The sequence below is a fragment of the Salvelinus sp. IW2-2015 genome, linkage group LG4q.2 (genome assembly GCF_002910315.2).
Source record: "Salvelinus sp. IW2-2015 linkage group LG4q.2, ASM291031v2, whole genome shotgun sequence".
Taxonomy (NCBI): Eukaryota; Metazoa; Chordata; class Actinopteri; order Salmoniformes; family Salmonidae; genus Salvelinus; species Salvelinus sp. IW2-2015.
Genome location: NC_036843.1, coordinates 12,743,438 through 12,756,543, shown reverse-complemented (window position 1 = coordinate 12,756,543; position 13,106 = coordinate 12,743,438). Strand labels below are relative to the sequence as shown.

At 41.7% G+C, this 13,106-nt stretch overlaps 1 protein-coding gene across 2 annotated transcripts in view; it reads right to left on the bottom strand.

Moving 5' to 3' along the window:
• Positions 1–11,269, bottom strand: part of prkcha (protein kinase C, eta, a) — a 53,733-nt gene extending 42,464 nt beyond the window's left edge. The window contains exons 1-2 of one of the 2 annotated variants that reach the window (XM_023986706.2): positions 10,826–11,269; positions 10,348–10,707 (exon numbers count right to left, since the gene is read on the bottom strand). In XM_023986706.2, the coding sequence (XP_023842474.1) occupies positions 10,348–10,698 (351 nt within the window). In that variant the 5' untranslated portion in view covers positions 10,699–10,707; positions 10,826–11,269. Of the gene's footprint in view, positions 1–10,347 lie in introns of both variants that reach the window. The other variant, XM_023986705.2, reaches the window with a different exon arrangement.
• Positions 11,270–13,106: the final 1,837 nt, after the last annotated feature.

Here is a 13,106-nt window from a genome sequence, read left to right as displayed (position 1 = left end):
TCCTAGAAAAATATTTCTTGAGAAATTGCTCTTTACTAAGAAACTACTTCTGTTTCTTTTTTACCATTTTAATTCAAAACAATCAATCACAGAAGGGTACTTAATTGTTACCCAGAAATGATTTGATATTGAGATAAAAACGTCTGCATTGTTAGGTCTTTCTTTAACATACCGGTATGTAGGTGTGTGTTGGGAAGGGTTGAGTGTGTATGTAATGTGGGGAGAATGTGAGCAATGTGGTGAAGAGACTAGAGAGCAGGTCCAGCTGGTTGAGCAAGCTCAATTCAAATGACACCCTGCTCCAGTGAAAATAACACCCATCTCACACAGACATAGGCATACAGCGATTTTGGAAAGTACTCAGACCCCTTGACTCTTCTCACATTTTGTTACGTTACAGCCTTATTCTAAAATGAATTAAATAAATAAAAATATTCAGCAATCGCTACACAATACCCCATAACGACAAAGCGAAAACAGAAATACCTTATTTACATAAGTATTCAGACCCATTGCTATGCGACACGAAATTGAGCTCAGGTGCATCCTGTTCCCATTGATCATCCTTGAGATGTTTCTAAAACTTGATTGGAGTACACTTGTGGTAAATTCAATTGATTGGACATGATTTGGTAAGGCACACACCAGAGAGCAAAAACCAAGCCATTAGATCGAAGCAATTGTCCGTAGAGCTCCAAGACAGGATTATGTCGAGGCACAGATCTGGGGAAAGGTACCAAAACATTTCTGCAGCATTGAAATGCCTCAAGAACACAGTGGCCTCCATCATTCTCAAATAGAAGAAGTTTGGAACCACCAAGACTCTTCCTAGAGCTGGCTGCCCGGCCAAACTGAGCAATCGGGGGAGAAGGGCCTTGGTCAGGGAGGTGACCAAGAACCTGACAGTCACTCTGACAGAGCTGTAGAGTTCCTATGTGGAGATGGGAGAACCTCCAGAAGGACAACCATCTCTGCAGCACTCCACCAATCAGGCCTTTATGGTAGAGGAGCAGACGGAAGTCACTCAGTAAAAGGCACAGGACAGCCCACTGGGAGTTTGTCAAAAGGCACCTAAAGGACTCTGACCATGAGAAACAAGATTCTCTGGTCTGATGAAACCAAGATTGACCTCTTTGGCCTGAATGCCAAGCGTCACGTCTGTAGGAAACCTGGCACCATCCCTACGGTGAAGCATGGTGGTGGCAGTATCATGCTGTGGGGATATTTTTTAGCGGCAGAGACTGGGAGACTAGTCAGGATTGAGGGAAAGATGAACGGAGCAAAGAACAGAGAGATCTTTGATGAAGTCCTGAGTGCTCTGGAGCAGGTTCTCAGACTTGGACAAAGGTTCACCTTCCAACAGGACAACAGTAAGCACACAGCCAAGACAACGCAGGAGTGGCTTCGGGACAAGTCTCAATGTCCTTGAGAGGCCCAGCCAGAGCCCGGACTTGAACCCGATCAATATCTCTGCAAAGACCTGAAAATAGCTGTGCAGCAACGCTCCCCATACAACCTGACAGAGCTTGAGAGGATCTGCAGAGAATAATGGGATAAACTCCCCAAATACAGGCGTGCCAAGCTTGTAGCGTCATACCCAAGAAGACTCGAGGCTGTAATCGCTGCCAAAGTTGCTTAGACAAAGTACAGGGTCTGAATACTTATGTAAATGTAATATTTACATTTTTATTTTTCATACATTTGCCAAAAAAACTGTTTTTGCCTTGTCAGCATGAGGTTGTGTAGATTGATGACAAAAATACATTTTAGAAAAAGGCTGTAACATAATAAAATGTGGAAAAAGTCAAGGGGTCTGAATACTTTCTGAATGCACTGTAAGTATAAAGAAGACCTACACACATAGACAGACATAATGAGACTGACAGAGACCAAAAGGTTTGTATTAGGCCCACAGTGAGAAACCTGAAGGAGCTCCACAGTGCTGCAGAAGCCATGCACAAACCACTAAAATGGAAAGTGAGGTTACTTACAGCCAGGTGAGTAACTTGCCGGGGGCATGGGGACAGGGAGTCAGGGAGTCATGACTGCCCCAATATTAGAAACAAGTCAATTTGACCCCCGTTAATATCTTACCATGATTAGTTTGATTGATTGGAAAACATGTCCCCACTGTAAAGTGCCAGGCAGCTACTGGCTTTATGTTCCTCATTCCTAATTTTATTATTGGATCCCCCCGCCACCAAATATGCTTTTGGTTGCGCCTGGTCCCCAGAGGCAGCCGGCAGTTCCGAGTAAGCACAGCAACGCGCATACGGCAGTATAGGCTACATGGGAATGTTCCAATATGCAATTAGCGGGAACACAATTAGCGGGAACACACCCATTTGATCTGAACGAACCGTGCCTCGAGTATGTCAACAGAATCAAGCCTTTAGACGTTAATGTTAATTATCCTACATTAAATTTGTCAAACATGAGTGGCATTTAGCCTATATTTATGTAATTAAAAGTTTGGCTACATTTTCTGGCGCCTCCCTCATGTCAGCAGTGTGGACATATCACCTAGGCTACACTTTGAGATGTAGGCTAATTATTTATGTACAAGTAACTGCCAAAACAAAGGAAACACCAACATAAAGTGTCTTAGTGCGTTGGGCCACAACGAGCCGACAGAACAGCTTCAATTCGCCTTGACAGATTCTACAAGTGTCTGAAACTCTAAGGGATGCAACACCATTCTTCAAGGAGAAATTCCATAATTTGTTGTTTTGTTGATGGTGGTGGGAAACGCTGTCTCAGGCGCAGCTCCAGAATCTTCTATAAGTCTTCAATTGGTTTGAGATCTGGTGACTGACTGACACTGACACACACACACACACACACCCTTTAAACTCCATGAGATTATTTATTCTAGCCATGGTAGCCAAACTGATGGGCAACTGGGCATTATTATATCTTACATGACCCTAAGCATGATGGGATGTTAGTTGCTTAATTAACTCAGGAACTATATCTGTGTGGAAGTACCTGTTTTCAATATATTGTATCCCTCATTTACTCAAGTGTTTCTTTTATTTTGTCAGTTACCCGTACATTTAGGCAAAATAGATTAGAATATTATTCCAGTGTTGGCCTTTTAAGCAGTGGTGTAAAGTACTGAAGTAAAAATACTTCAAAGTACTACTTAAGTAGTTTTGGGGGGTATCTGTAATTTACTTTACTATTTATTTTTTTGACTACTTTTACTTCACTACATTCCTTAAAGAAAATATTGTACTTTTTACTCCAAACATTTCCCCTGACATCCAAAAGTACTCATTACATTTTGAATGCTTAGCAGGATAGGAAAATGGTCCAATTCACACACTTATCAAGAGAACATCCCTGGTCATCCCTACTGCCTCTGATCTGGTGGACTCACTAAACACAAATGCTTTATTTGTAAATTATGTCAGTGTTGGAGTGTGCCCCTGGCTATCCATACATTTAAAATACAAGAAAATGGTGCCATCTGGTTTGCTTAGTAAGGAATTGTAAATTATTTATACTTTTACTCTTGATACTTAAGTATATTTCAAACCAAATACTTTTAGACTTTTACTCAAGTAGTATTTTACTGGGTTACTTTTACTTGAGTCATTTTCTATTAAGGCATCTTTACTTACATTCAAGTATGACAATTGGGTACTTTTTCCAGCACTGCTTTTTAGTCACATTTCTGGATCAGTTGACAGTCCCATTTATCTATTTCAGTAGTACTCTTTAGTCAAGTCCTTCCACACCGATCTCGAGAAACCATTTCTGTATGGACATCGCGTTGTGCATGGGGGCATTATGCTGAAACAGGAAAGGATCTTCCCCAAACTGTTGCCACAAAGTTGGAAACACAGAATCATCTAGAATGTCATTGTATGCTGTAGCATTAAGATTTCCCTTCACTGGAACTGAGGGGCCTAGCTCGAACCATGAAGAAAATCCCCAGACCATTATTCCTCCTCCACCAAACATTACAGTTGGCACTACACATTCGGGCAGGTAGCGTTCTCCAGGCATCCGCCAAATTCAGATTTGTCCGTTGGACTGCCAGATGGTGAAGTGTGATTCATCACTCCAGGAGAACATGTTTCCACTGCTCCAGAGCCCAACGGCAGCGAGCTTTACACCACTCCAGCCGACGCTTGGCATTGCGCATGGTGATCTAGGCTTGTGTGCGGCTGCTTGGCCATGGAAACCCATTTCATGAAGCACCCGACGAACAGTTATGTTGCTGAAGTTGCTTCCAGAGGCAGTTTGGAACTTTCTAGTGAGTGTTGCAACCGAGGACAGGCGATTTTTACTCACTACGTGCTTCAGCACTCGGCGGTCCCGTTCTGTGAGCCTGTGTGGCCTACCACTTTGTGGCTAAGCCGTTGTTGCTCCTAGACATTTCCACTTCACAATAACAGCACTTACAGTTCACCGGGGCAGCTCTACTGCCAATGTTTGTTTATAGAGATTGCATGGCTGTGTGCTCGGTTTTATAAACCTGTCAGCAACGGGTGTGGCTGAAATAGCTGAATCCACTCATTTGAAGGGCTGTCCACATACTTTTGTATGTATAGTGTATTTTAATGTGGGATGGTCATCTACAGTTCGGGATGTTAAAAGTTGCCCTTTGGGATGATTCTGTCCCGGTGATGAAAAAAGTTATTTTGAGCCCTGGGTAGTTATATTCACGAGCAATCCAATGTATGAATGTTTTGACATTTTAAAACAAGTAAAAGTTCATGAACATTTCATAAATCTATTCCTATGTTCCTGTGTAACTAGTGAACTATTTATTGGTGATGAGATAATTGTGTAAAAATAGTTTTATAGTGAGTGATGCAATGCTAGATTTGGTATTTTAGCTCGCTAGCACAGTATCTTCCCCTTTTCAACTGCAGTTCCAGATGAGCAGCACTTAGTGAGTCACTGTTCACCCTATTGAAAAAGTAATTAGTGCCCTTAATGGAGGTACCAAATTAATTAATGGCTACATAGCTAGCTAGCTAACTACATTACACTGTACAATTCATATTAGACTGGGACTATGTTGTGAGCTAGCTAGCTATACCTATTGCCAAACAGTAAAAAAAAAAAAAAAAAAGCTAATAAAAGCAGAATCTAATTTATGTTAATAAGCTAACCCATTGTTACGGTCAGACATTTTTTTCATATGATAATGGTATTTGATCATATGATTATGGGAGGGTTCAAAGACAGGCAATAGAGAGATTGAGAGTGTACTGCCCATGTTGAGGCAGGGAGAGGACAAACAGGTCATCAGGTGAGAATTTGTTATAAAATGAATATGTTCAATTACTCATCTTTTCTGACTGTAGCCCAATGCTATAACAAAACAGTTGCTGCCTTCATTCTGATTTCATTTGGTAGACATGGCAGGCGTCAGAGACAGTCAGTAGAAAGAGGGAAAGCACTGCCCATATTGAGGCACAGGGAGAGGGCGATCAGGTCATCAGGTGAGAATTTGGAATTTGAGTTATAAGGCAGTCTGGTAAAGCATGTTGCACAGCAATTTACATCGAACACAGATTGGAACTATCGGTTCAACTTCTCATCTTTGCTGACTGGAGCCCAAGTGCTATAACAAATGTTGTTGCCTGCTGATTTCATTTGGTTGTCATGGAGATTGAAGACGTGGCTGCTCTCAACAATGACACAAAGCAGATTGAACCATGTTGCCATTTGTCATTCACCAGGAGAAGCTGGATACCATAGAAATTAAAACAATATGCCAACATTCTATTTCTGTCAGTGATGGGCGTAAACAGGTATTTGGTACATTTTAGAGAATTGAGACTGAAAATCTGACCCCTCTCTGTACCACTATATGCCCACCTTTATATAAGATTGCAACAGGTAATTGAATGTGTATGTTTTGTACTTGATGGTGAATGCCAATGAATTGTTGCTATGTATTTTTGAAGCCTATTGCTTGAGCATGATGCTACACTGATTGTTTAATTTTGAAGTCTATCGTTAGATCTATATTGAAGAGTTATATTTTGAATGTCACTGAATTATTTTATGAATTAATACTGCAATTTAATTGTGTAACTAAGTAAGATGTTTCTGGAGTCAGATTTTAAGTTAATTTGGTATAAGAAATTAGTTATTCAAGACCATGTACTAGCCAAGCATGGTGAAGGGTACACAAATAGAATAATGGGTTTGAACATTTAAATGTAGTTAAAGGGGTGTGGTGGTGACTTTCTGAACTGTTACGAGTAAGAACACAGATTAAAGAAATATTTGTCTTTCAGTTGTTATTGGGGTATATTGACCAAATTCACCAGAAACAATTTCAGAGCTTTTTAAAACAAAACATCTCCCGTGGGGACATGCCCCCAGACCCCCCTAGAAGGGTGTTGACACCAGAACCCGTTGACCCTGACCCCCACCCCAAATATCCAACAAAAAGTTATGCCCTTGCTTACAGCACAAACTACAGAGAGGGTTCATGTCAGACAGATGCCCCAATGGAAAACCTTGACAACCCACAACAAAAGTGACATGATTGGACTGATACTGCAGGGTCATCTCTATTCTGATTTAGTCATCTCTACCAGCCGGTCTCTCCATTCAATATACTTGGTCAGTTAGATAGTTCTGTATCACTGTAAGGAGGGAACATATCTAACATCACACATGATCTAATGCTGAGGCTGAAACATTGGAAATGGAAATCCCAGACAGAGAACGACATCAGATGTTGAATATTATGATAATTCCACCTCTCTCATTCCTTAACTATTGACCTTGACAAGACATCACCCTCCACGCATGTTTCCTTTGTGTTCAGCTGAGCACACAAACTATTAGCCTACTGTCACCCATTACTGTTAGCTCCCGTTCTCTGAGAGCCCTGGGTCTGTGTACTCTGTGAAGCAGCTGATGCAGTCAGGACCTCAGAGACAGATAAAGACAGAAGTGTTCAGACTAAATCAAGCTCTGATGCAAAAAGGACCACACTAAATTTAAAAAGCAGGAACTTTGCCTGACTGAGCCACAGCCACACACATGGAGGAAGTGGTTTTTTCAGGGAGTGGAAGCTGCTGACAGACATTTAGAGTTAAACTGAGTCTAGTGTATTCAGTCCCCAACCCTTTGTAGAAGAGACAAAATTTCGATGAACCTGATAAATGTTTCAACATAGGCCACTATTTGTAGTTGTCACAGGTGTAAGTTGTGGGTCTTAATGGAAACTGTCCCCCAGTGTTGAGGATGTGAGTGGGGTGTGAGAGGAGTGGGTGGGTGGCACATGAGGCTGAGCCACAGGCCGATGAGACACAGATATGACTGCATGCTTCTATTTTGAGTTGCTATTTTTTAGGTTAACACCTCAAACTGCTGCTTGTAATGCATGCTTGTCCTGACACACAACACAGACTCTCTCTGCTCCTCTGTACTTTGACATGGGGAGCAGAGGCACACAGTGTTATGGTGCTGGTCAAGGTTCTGTGTAACAGTGAAATAAGAAGTAAAGTTATTGTATGTGTGTGTCCCGATAGCCCCCCCTAAGATTTAAGACACTCTGTAAAGTCTGTGTTTGTGTTTAATATGCAACATTGTACTGAGCAATTCCACAGTAACACTTTAAACGTTTGCAATAATTGAGGGGACTTTTTTTTTTAAATTGAACTAGGCAAGTCAGTTAAGAACAAATTGTTTTTACAAATTGTAATTTACAATGACGGCCTACTGGGGAACAGTGGGTTTACTGCCTTGTTCAGGGGCAGAATGCCAGATTTTTACCTTGTCAGCTCGGGGATTCGATACAGCAACCTTTTGGTTACAGGCCCAACGCTCTAACCACTAGGCTACCTGCCGTACATCTCTATGCACAATGACTACTTTTAACATTGTTCAAAAACACATTTACTTAAAAAAACAGTGCAGATGCTAATTTTGGAACAGAATGACAGTTTGTGCTGTTCTTCCAGGTAAATGTGATTTTGTCAAATGTTCAGTGGAAATTGTTAAAAAGTAGTCCTTGTGCATAGAGTTATGGTATGTTTAACTTTGCAATCATTGTATTTTGTTTGACATACATTTTAAAGTGAGAAATCTGAGTCTCAGCATCATTCTGTTATCGTGGAATTGCCCTGCTGGTTAGAGAGGAACACAGGTGAGAAAGAGAAAGTGATGTTATTGGCTCTGAGCCAAGAGAGGTTATAAAACAAGGGAGATGGGATGGGATGGGATTGAGAGAGACTTGGAGCGTCAAGCAGACGTTGGGAAAGCAGCAATAACAGTGGTGTTGGCGTGTGGAAGCCTGTGCCCTACTTTCTAGTCTCTACTCTTTGTCATACATATAGGGCCCCAAGCACTTCATCTGAGACAGCTAACGAAGCAAAAAGAAAGTTTCACAGTTCAGATCTATCAGATAAGTGCTGTCAAGAGTGCATGTCATAAAGTGTGAGGGCAGGCTATGCCCACATCTCTGTCAATAAAACCTCACAGACACACCCACTGCACTGACTCTGGTCTTCAGTGATTGGCCCCTGGTGGAAGCTTTGCAAAAAAAATCTCAGATTCTACTTTTCAAGAGGTTAAAGGGATACTTCCCCAGAGTCGAATGAACTCATGGATACCATTTTTATGTCTTTGCATCCAGTATGAAGGAAGTTAGAGGTAGTTTTAAGAGCCAATGCTAACCAGTGTTTGCGCTAACGCTATTTAGCAACTTCCTTCAAACTGCACGCGGAGACATAAAAATGGTATCCACCAGTTCATCTGACTCTGGGCTTCATAGCCAACATTGTGAAGTATTGCTTAATAGCTTTTTGGCACCATGACAGAGGAGGTTGAGTATGTCAGACCATTGCTCCCGAGTGGCGCAGCGGTCTAAGGCACTCCATCTCAGTGTAAGAGGTGTCACTGCAGTCCCTGGTTTGAATCAAGGCTGCATCACTTCTGGCTGTGATTGGGAGTCCCATAGGGTGGTGCACAATTGGCCCAGCGTCGTCCGGGTTTGGCCGTCATTGTAAATAAGAATTTGTTCTTAACTGACTTGCCTAATTAAGTAAAGGTTAAATGTAAAAAATTTGACTGTACGACCATAAGAGATAATAAGAAGCCCAGACAGCCACTGGAGGACGGTGGGTCTCAAGGCACACAGATGATCCCAGTTCGCACAGGTTCAGGTTACACATTATTCAAATGTTTTGTTTACTTCTCTCGGACCAAAAGTAAACCAGACGAGAGAAACTATGTTATAGAGGGCAGTTACAGTGACAAACATAATCCAAACCAATAGTAGCCTACAATGGTATAAAGAGGTATCCATGTAGCCCCTAAAGCAATGCACATCAACCAGAGAGAGAAATGTAGAAAGTAATAACAGGTCATTCTTTTGATACTGTCATCTATCAGTGGCTGTATTTGAGTGGCTGTATGAGATGCAGTAAGATAGGGTATTATCACACTTCAGCTTGTTTGTGCATGCAAGTCACCGACCCTAGATGCAAAGTCTCTGCTGGTTGTGGTTTCCAGCACACTTTACAATGCAATGCTGGACATACTGCTAGCAGGGAGCACAATTAACACATTAGAACGGCATGTGTGGTTATGACCCTTTGCTGATGTCGCTTCTGCCTTTCCGACAGGCTCAAGCTAGTCTCTAGACAGACGTGTTGCTTCCTATAATGTACTAATGTGGGCCTGGGTTTTCGAGACTAGGCTTAAGCTAAACACACAGACATTCACTAAGATGCCGCCTATAATTAGCGGCTCCATATGGGGAAAGGACACTATCGGCTCTTGCCCTGTAAAGAAAGGACTGGAAAGGGAATGGCAAAATGAGTGTAAACTATGCATCTCAGGTCTACAAGTAGCACTACTGATGGGGATGTATTTAGAAGTGCCTATTCCCTTGCCTCTGGCCCTTGGCATTAGTTTATCACCAAACAGTACAGTATGGAATGTGTATATGCAAATTCCCCAAAGGTTCTCCAAGGGAACTTTTCAGAGAGGTAAAGGAAAATATGATCAGGGTATTTTTTACTGACAGTCTGGCTATATTCATTCTGCTTTCTCATAAAGGCTATTTGAGTGAATTGCCAAGAGGATACAATTGTGTCATGACAGCCACATCAGTCCCTATTCATCCTCACAGTGCCCAAGGCTTAAAGGGTCATTTCCAAAACGTTCAACTTCGTATTCATCATTTTCAGCACCACCCGAACAAATGTGAAAATAGTGCGTTTTGTTTTGTTGTAAAAAAAAATAATTTGCTAGTGGTTACATTTCTCCAGCCCCATCTCTCAGCTTTTTATAGGAACAGGGCAGGGAGTCGCCTTTATTACTGTTTTAACTAATGATTGCCGCTTTAAAGCTACTCACCCATCCTTCAAAAGTATCTTCTGTGTTCGAGGTTTTGATCAGGTCCTCAAATTGAATAATGCAGTTGGCAACAAAGTCGTCATACCCTATGGGTGCATCATGAAATACAGCCAACTCTATATGCTTGCCGTCGTTGACATTGAGGCAGAACTCTTCGTTGTAAGTTGGCATGTTGGTTTTCTGTTTTGTATGTGTTTGCCCAATTTTGTACTCGTCCACCTTTATCACAAGGTAAGGGTCTAGAGTGGGAGCCGTTTTGTTGAACATTACAGAGTGGCGAAGAGAAAAAGTAGTTGGTTTGAGGTCCAGCGCCTCACCAATTCTAAGCTTTAGATACCCGTTGAACTTCATATTGTTCCTCTAAAGAAAGAAAAAAGACGTAAACAAGTTCAAAGTAAAAAAAAATCAAGAGACTTATTAAACTCAAATTAAAACTACGCTATTGCGATAGGCATGTAAAGCATTCCTACATACTGACCTAATTTCAAAATAATATAAATCAATATATTTGACTGTGAATTGGAGTCCGATGTTGCATCCTAGAGCAATTCGAAGACATTGCTCGTCAATGGGCATTTGTTGGTGACGCGTTCACACGGTGCTCTTGGCCCTCGGTCGTGAGCGGTTCCCTGGACCAGCGCGTGTGACCTTGCCTCCCAAAACAACACTGCTGATGTAGGCTATACAGAAAGCGCGCACGTTCTGAGAACGACCTAGGTCTACTTCAAGGAAGCACAAGGCAAGTTCCGTAAAAAGGAAGTAACAGAAGTAGCGACCATGCACGATAATGCTTTCTATAGAGTTTCTTCTTTCTCAATGCACTTGTTTACATTTTGTTCCTACTAATCGGCTTGCTACAACTAACTGTAAAAGGTATCGTCAATATTCGTCTCATCGGTTATTATCAAGGATTTATATAATAATGTGAAAAAGTAGCATTATTAAGACTATAACTACCGTAGTGCACTTGCAGTGTTTAGGGTTGCCTCAGAGCATGGGGGTAGGCTATCGAAATGACTCCCCTGTCCTCGGCAGATAAATAAGGAAATAGCACCCTCTTGTGATATACAGAAAGTGTGACTACAGCTATTTAGCCTCCAGAGGTCTCTTGTACAGTTCTTGTGTGAAAAATATCCTATCTCACCTGGCACAGATGTGAAGATGCAATTAAAAGGCACATGGCATGAGCTGCAAGACATGGTAGAAACAAGTGGGCTTTTAATCTGAGTTGTAATGGGCGCTGTGGAGTTGATTTATGCTGAATGCTAATAACACCAGAATCAAAAAGGAGTTTTCTTCTGAAAGAGTGCCTCAGAGGACCTATGATAGTAACCAGCAAGCGCTAATGATGACCTTAACTCATGGGTTAGTTCTAACTCCCCTCCAGTCTTAACCCCTCTCTGTCTCTGAATATCTTCCTCTGACACACACTCTCTCTGCCCTCATTTCCAAACTCCCTTGACCCCAATCTTTGTGGCAAAAGAAAAAGTCATATTCTGTGCCACACTGTCAATCTTTGAGGTCAGTAAATATTTCTCTCTCTCTCAAGATCAAAGTCTGGCCGTTATTAGTGTTAGAGTTGACCTCTCAGCCTTCTCTGCCAAACGTCGCCTCCCCACATCTCTCATTTCCAGCTGCTTCCAATAAAGGGGCCACATCCCAGGGAACAGAGATGGTCTTAAAAAACAAAGCTTTTAACACGGCTCTTACAGATCTCAGGGATAGAGCCTGTCTTATAAACAACAGCTTTTACCTGCCCTTATAAAAAGAAGACAGTGATGAGATAAAAGTGACAGATAGATAGGATAGTGTGGTTTCATATGTTTTTCACAATTATCAACCCAGAATGACTAACATGAATACTACAGATGTATGTGTATGTCAGTGTGTTCAGTCAGACATGGAGTCATTACTGACAGAGATTTGACCTCATACAATAGAATTACCTGAGACAAACATGTGCCAGTAATACATCAAAGTGGTCTAAGACAACCTCCTGAGACAACTTTCATTACTGGTAAAAACACATTCAGTTGATCCATCATCCATGGTCTGTGAGTAACCATTCCTCACTTTGAATATTCCCAAGGAATACTGTACATTGGTTTTCATTGCCAGTTTTGTGGAGCATTACACCATACAGTCCAGCAGAGGGCAGGCTGAGACTGCTGTTGAACTCAAGAAAGTTAATTTGATAGCCATCTTCCTCCTTCATACCTCATCATCAATCTTTTGGTTTTTTTCATCTTTACTTTTACATGCCCTACTTCCTCATCTTGACAGTGGTCTTTTTTTCTTAGGCTACCGCAGACATTTTTCTCCACAGCAGTCATTTCACTGGCTGGCGTTTATACGATCATGGAGGGTGATTTGTTTGGTCTCTCTGTTTTCCCAACTGTCTCCATCTATTTCTCCAACTCTCTCCCGTTTTTCATCCATTTTTATACTCTCCTCCCTACAGCTGTTGCCATGCCCAAATCAAGAGTTATGATCACACACTTAAACACATCTGAACTCAGACGCGTGTTCTGGTGTGTACTCCACAAACACACATGACCACACTTTCTCATACATATAATCACACATTTCTTTGCAAGGACACACCTCTGGTGTAAACTCTAAAATTGCATGTTAACGTTCTTGTACACATTAACACAGAAGCAGCTACCTCAACCAGGCTGTAACAGTCCAGGGTATTCATTGGTACAACTAAAGTAACTGCCACCTGTAGTGTTTCCACATTCCCTTCACCGTCCACA